Source organism: Phyllopteryx taeniolatus, chromosome 1 (genome assembly GCF_024500385.1).
Source record: "Phyllopteryx taeniolatus isolate TA_2022b chromosome 1, UOR_Ptae_1.2, whole genome shotgun sequence".
Taxonomy (NCBI): Eukaryota; Metazoa; Chordata; class Actinopteri; order Syngnathiformes; family Syngnathidae; genus Phyllopteryx; species Phyllopteryx taeniolatus.
Genome location: NC_084502.1, coordinates 19,314,908 through 19,327,095, shown reverse-complemented (window position 1 = coordinate 19,327,095; position 12,188 = coordinate 19,314,908). Strand labels below are relative to the sequence as shown.

The 12,188-nt window shown below is 40.2% G+C and overlaps 1 protein-coding gene across 7 annotated transcripts; it reads right to left on the bottom strand.

The window, feature by feature from the left end:
• Positions 1-3,647: 3,647 nt before the first annotated feature.
• Positions 3,648-8,751, bottom strand: kctd6b (potassium channel tetramerization domain containing 6b). Of its 7 annotated transcripts, none has more exons than XM_061778414.1 (4): positions 8,571-8,751; positions 8,232-8,343; positions 7,569-7,662; positions 3,648-5,559 (listed from the first exon to the last, which is right to left on the bottom strand). In XM_061778414.1, the coding sequence occupies exons 2-4, from the start codon at positions 8,315-8,317 to the stop codon at positions 4,873-4,875; spliced, it is 867 nt and encodes a 288-aa protein (XP_061634398.1). In that variant the 5' UTR covers positions 8,318-8,343; positions 8,571-8,751; the 3' UTR covers positions 3,648-4,872. The 7 variants fall into 7 exon arrangements, with proteins under 7 accessions (XP_061634398.1, XP_061634434.1, XP_061634406.1 ...); XM_061778450.1 differs by having other exon boundaries at positions 8,258-8,343; XM_061778422.1 differs by lacking the exon at positions 8,232-8,343 and having other exon boundaries at positions 8,571-8,750.
• Between the last annotated feature and the right edge of the window lie 3,437 nt (positions 8,752-12,188).

The window sequence follows — 12,188 nt, the reverse complement described above, 5'->3', positions numbered from 1 at the left end:
GCGCACCCACAATTGACGTAATATCCGACAGTGTATTGCGTACTTCCGGTTCCTGTAATAAATGCGATCGAATTCTAATTTAGCGGATATGAAACCGGGTCCTCGGAACTGTGAGGCAGATGTGCTCATCAGTCGGTCACCGCGCCACCATGGTTGAAAATATTATCCATCTATCCATTTTCTACACTGCTTATCATCACCAGGGTCGCGGGTGAGAGGCGGGGTACACCCTGAACTGGTTGCCCGCCAGTCACAGGGTGAAAATATTATCTACTTATTAATTCATCAGCAACGTAATTGGTTTTAACATTTGTTTGTTAAATAGGGCTTCACATACTAGCGAACATTCGTAGCTATTTAACAACTATTAGCAATTTAGCTATATTATCGTTATACAGTTAGCCTTAAGCCATACAAAATTTTGCTGAGAGCAGATGGATGGATGTATAGGAGCATACAGCAGCTGAAATAGGTATTTAACACGTCACCATTTTTCTCACTAAATATATTTCAAAAGGTGCTATGGACGTGAACATTTCACCAGATGTTGGGATCAACCCAAGTAATTCATACATACAAAGAAAGTAGAACAAATAAGCCCAGAAAGTAAGTTGTGTGTAATAATGTGAAATGACACAGGGAAAACGTATTGATCACATGAAGAAAGGGAGGTGAAAAAAAGGCATAGAAAGCCAAGACAACACCTTAAATCTATCAATAATGAAACAGCAATCCAGCCCCATATCAGTACAAATGAATACCGGATGGTTCAGTCCTAATTGATGGCCTACAAAAAGGTCTCATTGCCAAGGTGTGAGTCAAGACACATCTCATGATGGGTAAGAGCACAGAGCTGTCTCAAGAACATCGCAAACTAATTGTTGCAAAACATAACAATGGCATTGGTTACAGGGGCATATCTATCTATGCTTCTGAATGTTCCAGTGAGCACGGCGGTTGGGGCCATAATTCGTAAGTGGAAAGCCAATCATATCGCCATAAATTTGCCTCCATCAGGTGCTCCTCGCAAGATTTCTGACAGAGTAGTGCAAAGAATAATCGGAAGAGTTGTCCAAGAGCCAAGGACCACCTGTGGAGAGCTTCAAAAAGACCTGGAATTAGCAGGTACAGTTGTTACAAGGAAAACAGTGAGTAATGCACTCCGCCGTCATGGCCTGTATGTACGCTGAACATGCAAGACCCCATTGCTGAAAAAAAAGCATGTCAAAGCTCTTTTAAAGTTTGCTGAACAACATTTGGACAATCCTGTTAAATACTGGGAGAATATAGTCTGGTCTGATGAGACCAAAATTGAACTCTTTGGATGGCATAATGTACATCACGTTTGGAGGAGGAATGGCACTGCACATCACCCTAAAAACACCATACCGACAGTGAAGTTCAGAGTTGGGAACATGATGGTGTGGGGCTGCTTTTTAGAAAATGGTACTGGTAAACTTCACATTATTGAAGGAAGGATGAAGGGGCAAATGTTCTTGACAAAAATCTGCTGCCATCTACAAGGATGACAAAAATGAAATAAGGACAATGATCCAAAACGTACTGCCAATAATAAAAAAATCTATGGAAAGAACTGAAACTCAAGGTCCATAAAAGAAGCCCACGGAATATTCAAGATTTGAAGACTGCTTGTGTGGAGGAATGGGCCAAAATTATACCAGACCAATGCGTGCGACTAGTTTCTCCATACAGGAGGAATGTTGAACAAAGGCTTTTGTACAAAGTATTAAATAAATACTAGTTGGCGTGTTCAATACTTTTCCCCTGTGTCATTTCACATTATTACACATAATTTACAATAATAATAATAACAATTTCTGATCTTATTTGTTCCACTTTCTTTGTATGTATGGCTTAGTTGGGTTGTTCCCAAGATCTTCCCAAATGTTCATGTCAATAGCACCATTGGAAATAAATTTTGTGAGAAAAACGGTGACGTCTTAAATATTTATTTCAGCTGCTCTATAAGCATTAAGGATACAGTGATATAAAACATTTACACACACCCTTCAAATGCCAGGGTTTTTGTGATTTAAAAAAAAAAAAAGAATAACTAAATTTTTTCGTTAAGGTTTTCGAGAGGTGACGTAAAAATAAAACTACTGAAATGATGTGGTTCACAACTGTGCACTCCCACCTACAACGGGGAAGTGTCTGTGTTCAGAATTAAGCAGTCACATTCAAACCCATGATGAATGGTAGTCAGCACACAACTGCCACCATTTAAAGTGCCTCTGATTGATCACAAATGAAGTCCTAGTAAGCTTTTCCCGACATATTTTTTTTTTTGCTTTCTGATGTTTTGTGCTAACACCAACTGCAACAGTATTTGTAACTCTTCATAATTCCCTCCATGCATGAGTAGAACCTCAGTTGCAGCTGAAGCAAAGCCGATTTATTTATATAGTGCATTTAATACACAAAGTAAATCAGTGTGCTTTACATGATCAAAAGCATGTAAAAACAAATAAAATAAACAGCTTATAAACATTTAAAACAGAGAAAAATGTATAATACAATTAAAATAGCATACAGTGCAAGAAAGATTTAAAAGTGGAAATGCTCTAAAAAGCATGAGAAGAGTTTTTAACCTGAACTGAAAAACATTCACACTTGGGGCTGATGTCACTTCTCTTGGCAACTTATTCCATTTGTGTGCAGCATAACAGCGACAGTAAATGCTGCTTCACCATGTTTGCTTTGGACTCTGTGCTCCACTATTTTTCCTGAATCTGTAGATCTCAGACCCCTACTGGGTTAATAATCCATTAGCATTTCTTTCATGTATTCAGGACCTAAACCATTTAGTTATTTGTAGACCAGCCGCAGAACTTTAAAATCTATACCAAAGCCGACTGGGTAGCCAGTGTAGAGACTTTAGAATTGGAGTAATATGTTCGGACTTCTTTGTTCTGGTCAGAATCAAAGCTGAATCAGAGCTGGTCAGAATCAGGTCAGAGTTCAGCTGTTTAATGCTCTTTTGGGGGAAGTCCAGTCAGAAGACTATTACAGTAGTCAAGTCTACTAGAAGCGGCATGGTGGGCAACTGGTTAGAGCATCTGCCTCACAGTTCTGAGGACCGCGGTTCAATCCTGTGCCTGTGTGGGTTTTCTCCGGGCACTCCGGTTTCCTCCCACATCCCAAAAACATGTATGGTAGGTTAATTGAAGACTCTAAATTGCCCGTAGGTATGACTTTGAGCGTGAATGGTTGTTTGTTTCTATGTTCCTTGCGATTGGCTGCAAACCAGTTCAGGGTGTACCCCGCCTCCTAGCCGATGATATCTGGGATAGGCTACAGCACTCCCGTGACCCTTGTGAGGATAAGTGGGTCAGAAAATGGATGGATGGAAGTCTACTTGAGATAAAAGCAGACAAAAGAAAACATCCATCTATTTTCCATACCGCTTAGCCTCACAAGGGTCGTGGCCAAACATTCCCCCCAAAATATGCTTCAAGCAGTGTTGTTTACACCCAACATTTTAAATTTACGGCCACGTGTGGGAGATTTGATGTTTTGATAAAACCAAGGTTGAACAGGTGTAGACCTTTTAGACCCACTGAAGCGAGATGGATGTATGGAGAAAGATATATTAGATGGAGGACAGCTGTAGAGAAACAATGACAGAGGAATAATTAGATACTTTATTCATCCACAAAGGAAACCCTCTTTGTACGCACTTACTCAGTATTGTCATACCTTAAATCACTGACAAATACAAACAGTGATTTATTGAGGACAAGTGTAACAGCATGACACAAAACTGCAAACAGACATCTAATACACATACATTAAACATGCAACAACTACACGGGACAGAAGAAAGTACCGTTAAGATTATAAAGCGCTAAGAGACGCTCTTTCAAACGCCACAATGGGCTCACCAGAAATGGCCTCCCTCTATAAAATTTTGCTGGATAGAACAACTTGTAACACAAAATGAAAATTTTCAACAAAGTGCCATAAGGAGGAGGATTCCAAGAGCCCTCAAATACAAGAAGGTTGCTGAACCCCAAAGCAAGCATCCCATGTGGTACTTTTTACAGGCCTTTCATCAAATGCGTCGTACAGCAAGACAAAGGCAAGTTTAATGTATAATACCATACACACAGAGGCAGCAGTCCCCACTCATGACTTTGTTGCGGAATAACAGCCGTAGGATGTATTGCTAATTTTAAAATGTACAACATACAAACATTTGTATCACATACAGAGTGTCGCTACTGAGACATGTCATGGCTCTTGTTTTTTTTAAAACTGTGCTTTATGAATCCTCACTCCACTCTGTTCTCAGTCGTCTTTTTTCCCCCCAAGATTATTACTTGTTTTAAACATGGGATGGTCATTATGGGGTGGGGCAGGAGGACAAACAACGTGCTTTTATTGCAATGGAAAATGATTAAATTCACTTAATTGGTCCAAAAATCTAAATGTGTTTACTGGAAATAATGTATACTTTGTTCATCTATGCAAGTGAAGTACAGTGACAGGCAGAACAATTAAATGCTCTTCCACCAGATGGGAGAGCTGTTGAAGCTCTCCATGTGTCTTTCTTTAATTCCTGCAATATATCAGCTCTGACAACTTTACAGAGTAAAGTTTTCATTCGTCATTACTACAGTATATACGGTTTGTGACATTTTTGTTTAGTGGCGCTCCGTGAAATCTTTCTACCGTAAAAGCCTGGCCTCAATAAAGGCTGGAAAACACGTATGAACGGTGCTCGATAAATAAAGTATTGATTGATTGACGAGGATAACATTCTTACTGAACAAGTAAAAATACTCCCTTTATCCAATGATATGCGCATTTGACCTTGAAATCACAGCACGTGTACTCAGCAAAAACAATTCAGTCTTCAACTATTTGTGCCGGTCTACAGAATGTCCAGTGATGCTCTACAGTATTCTCATTTGCCCGCTCGCTCATGTGGTGCACACGCGTGTTACGGATGGTGAAGCCTTGTTTCATGATGTAGTCCATGAGATGAACTCGCAGGGACACCTCCTGATGATAGTCACATGGCCCAAAGGTGAAGGACACCTGGCAGTCTCTGGTATCCATCATATGTTTGTTCCACTTGGTGAAGTTGTTGGAAATACCCTCCAGCAGGGCATGGACCTTTGTCGTTATAGTTAGCTGTGTGATGATAACGGCAACTGGGTTGGAATATTTGGATAGTTTGCGGGTGCTGGAAAGCTCCACAACCTGCTCGAAGATGTCGGGAGGGTACAGCGGCTTGGGATCACTTAGGCAATGGATCAAGGGTTCAATCTGGTAGAAGTCTGCCTCTTTCCTCAGTAAGTCTGTCTCTGTAAAGTCAGCCGGTAGGGTTAGCTCTGACGTCCGCAGGAAGTTCAGGATGTATCTGAAAAGTGTGCCGTCACGGTCAATAAAGTAATTTCCATGCGAATCACGGGCTGTTGGGAAATCTCCCCGGAACATGGCCCCCAGCATGGAGTCCGGATAACGCTGCAGTGTGGACAAACTGGTGGTGTACAGGTGACCTCCTACGTTTAAGGTAACAAGAGTAGTCATCTAAAGAAAAGATGAGAGAGGAATCATGTTTTAATTGCATTTACACCAATTCAAGCCATCAAATCAACTGTTATCAGTAGGGACACACCAGTGCCGATACTTAAAAGTACATCTGTACTCATACTTGCTCATATACTATGACAGTAATACCATTTCACCAGCCTGACATACAGTATATCTTCCAGGTAGGAGTCAAGTCAGCCGTGCTGATAAACTTTAACGTAAACACGGATGACAACACTTTGTTAGCTGACTGCAAATTATGCTCTGTAAAAAGGAACGTAACAAGTGGCGATCATCTTGGTAGTATTCTTGGAAAAACATGGAATGAAAACTTCAAGTGTCTCTAAAATCCTCCATAACAAATATATTCACGGAAAAAGAACTGATGACTAAAGTACGGGACCTCTTCTACTGCCCTCACCGCTGTTCTTATGAATAACGTTCAATTTGCGCTATTTAAGTCAAGTTTTATGGCAAATGATGCAGTCAGAAATGTCACAGCAATTTTTTAAGGTCGGCTTAGAGAACACTTTGGATATTCGGTCCTTACGAGCTTAATGGCGGATATTTTTACCTGAAACCTTTTCATTAATCAGGGAAGGGGTTCACCGAGTAGAAGACGAAAGTATCGATTGTAGCTGTGGACATCCATGCAAGGACGCTTAAGATGCTGAAAAATTCGTCTTTTCTGGGTGAGTACTGACATTCCACTGCAGTTTAGTATATTACTTAAACTCATAGCAACTGTTAATATCAAAAGGTCATGATTCATTGAGTTTCATACTCATAATTGAACGGATAAACGAGTGATTTCCCAAAAAGAGGTGTGCGGCACAAAATGTGTACAGCTGTGCGTACGATTGCTACGTCCTCCGGGCGAGTTAAATAAAACAAAATGTGGGTTCCCTTAAATGAGGGGTATTAAAGTCATTTTTGTCACAGGTCACGTCGTTGGCTTCCCACGGAGGGCTGTTATGACTGTGAACCCATATAATTGAATTGTCGCCTCATATAATTACATATACGCAACAAATTGATGGATGACTTTTTAAAATCAGAAGCTAATAAAAAAAACGGTTGTTCAACTATTATTGAATTTCATTTAAAGGGGAGATTAGTAAAAAAGAATTTATTAAAATGCTTGCAATATCTCAACGTTATACGTCACATTACAAGTGAAGACAATTTACAATTTTGGTATTTTCCAAAGAAACATGAAGTCGACGGACATCTTTTGCAGGGCAGGCAGGATCTGGCCCCCGGGCCACAAGTTTGACATGTGTGCCTTAAAGTATCGGAGTGATTAATTTAGTTTCTGTACCTCAGTAATATTGTATATTATTATATGTAACATCAGTTTGTTTGACTCTTCCACTAAAAAAGCATGAAAGCCTCTTTTAAATACAGACAATAACATACACGGTCGCAATCACCTCCTCGCTGTCCCTAATAAAGAGGCCAATTAATTCACGATCGCTAAGTCACCGCGAAAGATGCTTATGTAGTCTGCTTTGCTTGTAGTTGTTAATAAAATGTCAACGATGTGTAGTCTTGTAGTTTTGAGCAAAAAAATTTGCATGATCTAACATTAGGTAAGTTACGGCTGCTAGAAAAGCATGCAGTTGGACGTTAAAATGTGAGTAATCACAAGTTGTCTCAAAACGTGTTATATTTGAGTGAAACTCCATGCTCAAGAAGTTAGTGTTTTTAAACAATATTTGATTAAAATCAAACAATTTCATCACAATTGCATTGTCACGCATCAGTAATTGTCATCCGCAAGTACTGTACTTATATGGAAGTACTTCTATTCGTACTCAGTCTGTCATAAAGTGGTATTTGTAAATCCCTATTCATAATTATTTTGGTGCCATGTAAAATCTATTACATTTTTATTTATAAAGATAATAATAATGGATTTTTAATTTATTTTAATAACCTTTCAGAGCACACAAGGACATGGGACACACAAAGACGTGATGTTATGGCTTGCAAGCATCTCTTACCCTATGGCCCCAGCCTCCATTCTCCATTTGTAGAGAAATACCCACTTGGTCAGGACCAAAACACGGAGCAACAAACGTGGTTTGGCTCAATTCACTTTTACATGTGAAAAACAAGCAAACAAACAAACCTCATCAAAACCTCCAAGTGCAAGCTCAGTCTAATCATGTCCATCAACAACACAACAATTAATGAGATTCTGGCTGTGCAATTTATTTTTCAGGCAAAATTAGTTTCTCATTTAAATGTGCTTATTACATTACCAAATGGCTGCTACACACTAAATAGTACGTACAAATTCCAACCATAAACAGTGAGAGTAAAATGCACAACAACATAATTTAATCATTTTAACGGAATTCGTGTTGAACAGGATCCCGCATCTTCGCCATCCATCGATTTTCTTTTTTAAGCGTGGAGGGTGAGCTGGAGTCTATCCCAACTGACTTTGGGCGAGAGGCACGGTACACCAATAAATGGTCGCTGCCAAACGCAGGGCACAAATAGACAAACCACCACTTACATTCACACTTTGGACAATTTAGTCTTCAATAAACTTAACGTGTATGTTTTTGGAATGTGGGCGGAAACCTAAGGTGGAAAAAAGAAATAAGAAAAAAGAAAAAAAAAACATACACAGGACGGTCCGGATTCGAACACCCTACCTTGGATGTGCTACCCACTTACTCACCGTGACGTCCACCCTTTTCCATTCTCCAGTGCAAACGAATGTTTGTTCAGTCGCTACCATACAGACTAGCGTCTCCGCGTGCAGCACTAAGTGCAAAGTGGGAAGTATTGCCAATGTGAACTTTTCTTGATAAACACTACGTCAGACAAACTTTCATTGCAACAAGAGCAGTTCATGCTATCTAGCTCATTGCTAGCCTGCTAGCTCGTGTGGCTAGCGAGTTAACAATGTAGCTGATGTTACGAAGAAAGACATTTGCGCCTCCCAAGTTGTTCATTTTAGACGCGACAGAAACGACTAAATACAAGCTCACCGACTCGCTGGTTTGGATTCTGTATCTTTTTGTCCCAAAAGAGCAGCCTGACGTTAGTGTTGAGCGGTGCAGATGCCAGGTAGTCAATGATGTTCACCGCAGCCAAGCAATCACACACGCACACATTCGTCTTGCCCGTTTACAAACGTCGTTACGGTAAAACCCCACCAGGGCCCATTTCAAAATAAGATCTCGATTCGTTGAGAAGACCACAAACAACAGCACAACACAAACTGCCAGGTAACGCCACGGCGATACATCTTGATCTGCAAACGTCGAATCAAGGCAATTGGACTTTCCTTGTTTGTTGAAGGCGTTTCACCTTTAATCCAAATGTCTTCCATTCTAAGTTTTAGGTGTGGAATCTGCATATTTATGTCAATGGAGGTTTTGTGGCTTGGGGCTTGTCAACATAGTGTGCTGTTGTTGCCCAGCATACCAACCTATCATTCACTCTGCTCGTGGCAAAAGAATGAGACAATCTTATAAAAAATGTCCCGATATCCCTTCCCCAAAGAAATGGCCTGTTCGATGTTCTATGTGTATTCTAATACAAATGGGATAGATACAGTAGTTATTTCTTCGCAATGGTGGGAAGTAATAAAGTATTTACTGTACTGAAGTACAACCCCAATTCCAATGAAGTTGGGACGTTGTGTTAAACATAAATAAAAACAAGAATACAATGACATTCAACCTATATTTGTTTGAATACACTACAAAGACAAGATATTTAATGTTCAAACTGATACACTTTATTGTTTTTAGCAAATCATTAACTTAAAATTTTATGGCTGCAACACGTTCCAAAAAGCTGGGACAGCGTCATGTTTACCACTGTGTTACATCACCTTTTCTTTTAACAATATTCAATAAACGTTTCGGAACTGAGGACACTAATTGTTGAAGCTTTGTAGCTTGAGTTCTTTCCCATTCTTGCTTGATGTACAGCTTCAGCTATTCAACAGTCCGGGGCCTCCGTTGTCGTATTTTACGCTTCATAACGCGCCACACATTTTCAATGGGAGACAGGTCAGGCCAGTCGAGTACCCGCACTCTTTTACTACGAAGCCACGCTGTTATAACATGTGCAGAATGTGGTTTGGCATTGTCTTGCTGAAATAAGCAGGGGCGTCCATGAAAGAGATGTTGCTTGGATTGCAGCATATGTTTCTCCAAAACCTTTCAGCATTAATGGTGCCTTCACAGATAGTGTAAGTTACCCATACCATTGGCACTAACACAGCCCCATACCATCGCAGATGCTGGCTTTTGAACTTTGAGTCCATAACAGTCCAGATGGTTCTTTTCCTCTTTGGCCCGGAGGACACGACGGCCACAATTTCCAAAAACAATTTGAAATGTGGACTCGAACCATAGAACACATTTCCACTTTGCATCAGTCAATCTCAGGAGCTCGGGCCCAGAGAAGCCGGTGGCGTTTTTGGATATTGTTGATAAATGGCTTTTGCTTTGCATAGTAGAGTTTTAAGTTGCACTTACGACTGTAGCGCCGAACTGTATTTACTGACATTGGTTGTCTGAAGTGTTTCTGAGCCCATGTGGTGATATCCTTTACACATTGATGTCAGTTTTTGATGCAGTGCCGCCTGAGGGATCGAAGGTCACGGGCATTCAATGTTGGTTTTTGGCCTTGCCGCTTACATGCAGTGATTTCTCCAGATTCTCCGAACACTTTGATGATATTATGGAGCGTAGATGATGAAATCCCTAAATTCCTTGCAATTGTACATTGAGGAACATTGTCCTTAAATTGTTCGACTATTTTCTCACGCACTTGTTCACAAAGAGGTGAACCTCGCCCCATCTTTGCTTGTGAATGACTGAGCAATTCAGGGAAGCTCCTTTTATACCCAATCATGGCACCCACCTGTTCCCAATTAGCCTGTTCACCTGTGGGATGTTCCAAACAGGTGTTTGATGAGCATTCCTCAACTTTCTCAGTCTTTTTTGTCACCTGTCCCAGGTGTTTTGGAACACGTTGCAGCCATAAAGTTCTAAGTTAATGATTATTTGCGAAAAACAATCAAGTTAATCAGTTTGAACATTAAATATCTTGTCTTTGTAGTGTATTCAATTAAATATAGGTTGAACATGATTTTCAAATCATTGTATTCTGTTTTTATTTATGTTTAACGCAACGTCCCAACTTCATTGGCATTGGGGTTGTAGATTTTCCAGGTATCTGTATTTATTTGTATGTTTTAAGAACGGCACGGTGGACGACTGGTTAGCACATCTGCCTCACAGTTCTGAGGACTGGGGTTCAATCCCCGGACCCGCCTGTGTGGAGTTTGCATGTTCTCCCCGTGCCTCTGTGGGTTTTCTCCGGGCACTCCGGTTTCCTCCCACATTCCAAAAACATGTGTGCTAGGTTGATTGAAGACTCTAAATTGCCCGTAGGTGTGAATGTGAGTGCGTAATGTATGCAGACGACACAATGTATGACGACACAGTTTTCTTTGTTCATGGTCGCTCCAAAGATACTGTTGCTGCTAAACTCACTAATACAATGTCCTGTGTCACAACTTGGTTGCAGGAGTGCTGTCTACAGCTAAACGTTTCTAAAACTGTAGGCATGTATTTCACTAAAACAAATAAGAGTATCACCTGACCCCGACATACTTGTTAATGGAGAAAAAATGCAAATTGTCAGCCAATACAAATATCTTGGGTTAATAATAGATTCACAGCTTTCCTTTAAAGCCCATATTGACAAATTGTGTAAAAATATCAAATTAAACCTCGCAAATTTTCGTGCAATTCGGAATGAAATGTCAACTGAAGCTGCAAAAATTTACCTGCATTCGATGATTCTTAGTCACTTTAACTATTGCATAACCAGTTGGTCCCAGGCTGGTCAGAATGCAAAAAAACCATTGGAAGTTTTGTACAAACAAGTAATTAAAGTGATGGATAAAAAACCAAGGCACTATCATCACTGTGCAATTTTAAAAAAATACAGTCTTTTAAACTGGGACCGTCTTCACATATTTGCAGATTTAAATTTGATTTATAAAGTACTGCATGATTTGGCCCCAGCTCCTCTGGCTGAGTTCATCAGCCAAAGAAACGGCTCTGAGCGTGTCACTCGAGGCTCTGTCAGAGGTGACTGTCTCATTCCTCTGCGCAGGAGCACTTTCAGTAAGTCAGCCTGGTCAGTGAGGAGCGCTGGTGAGTGGAACTCAGTACCTAAGGAGGTTAAACTGCTTGCAACATACAAGGCCTTCACAAAATAACTGAAAATGTGGCTAGTTAACACCTATAGCTGCCAACACTAAAAGACAAGTATGTTATGTTGTCTTTTTGTTATGATCAAAAAAATGATGGTTTTATTCTCTCTTAATAGTATAGTTTGATTATGTATCCTGTATTATATTGTCTTGTAGATGTAGTTTACTGCTTTTTTACATCATGGCCAGGGGACTACAGATGAAAACTAGCCTTCTGGCTAATTCTGGCTTTTTTAACCATGTGTACTTCATGTGTTTTATGAAATTGCATTGTCCCCTTTCAAAAATAAACTGAACTGAACTGAATGGTTGTTTGTCTCTATGTGCCCTGCGATTGGCTAGCGACCGGTTCAGGATGTACCCC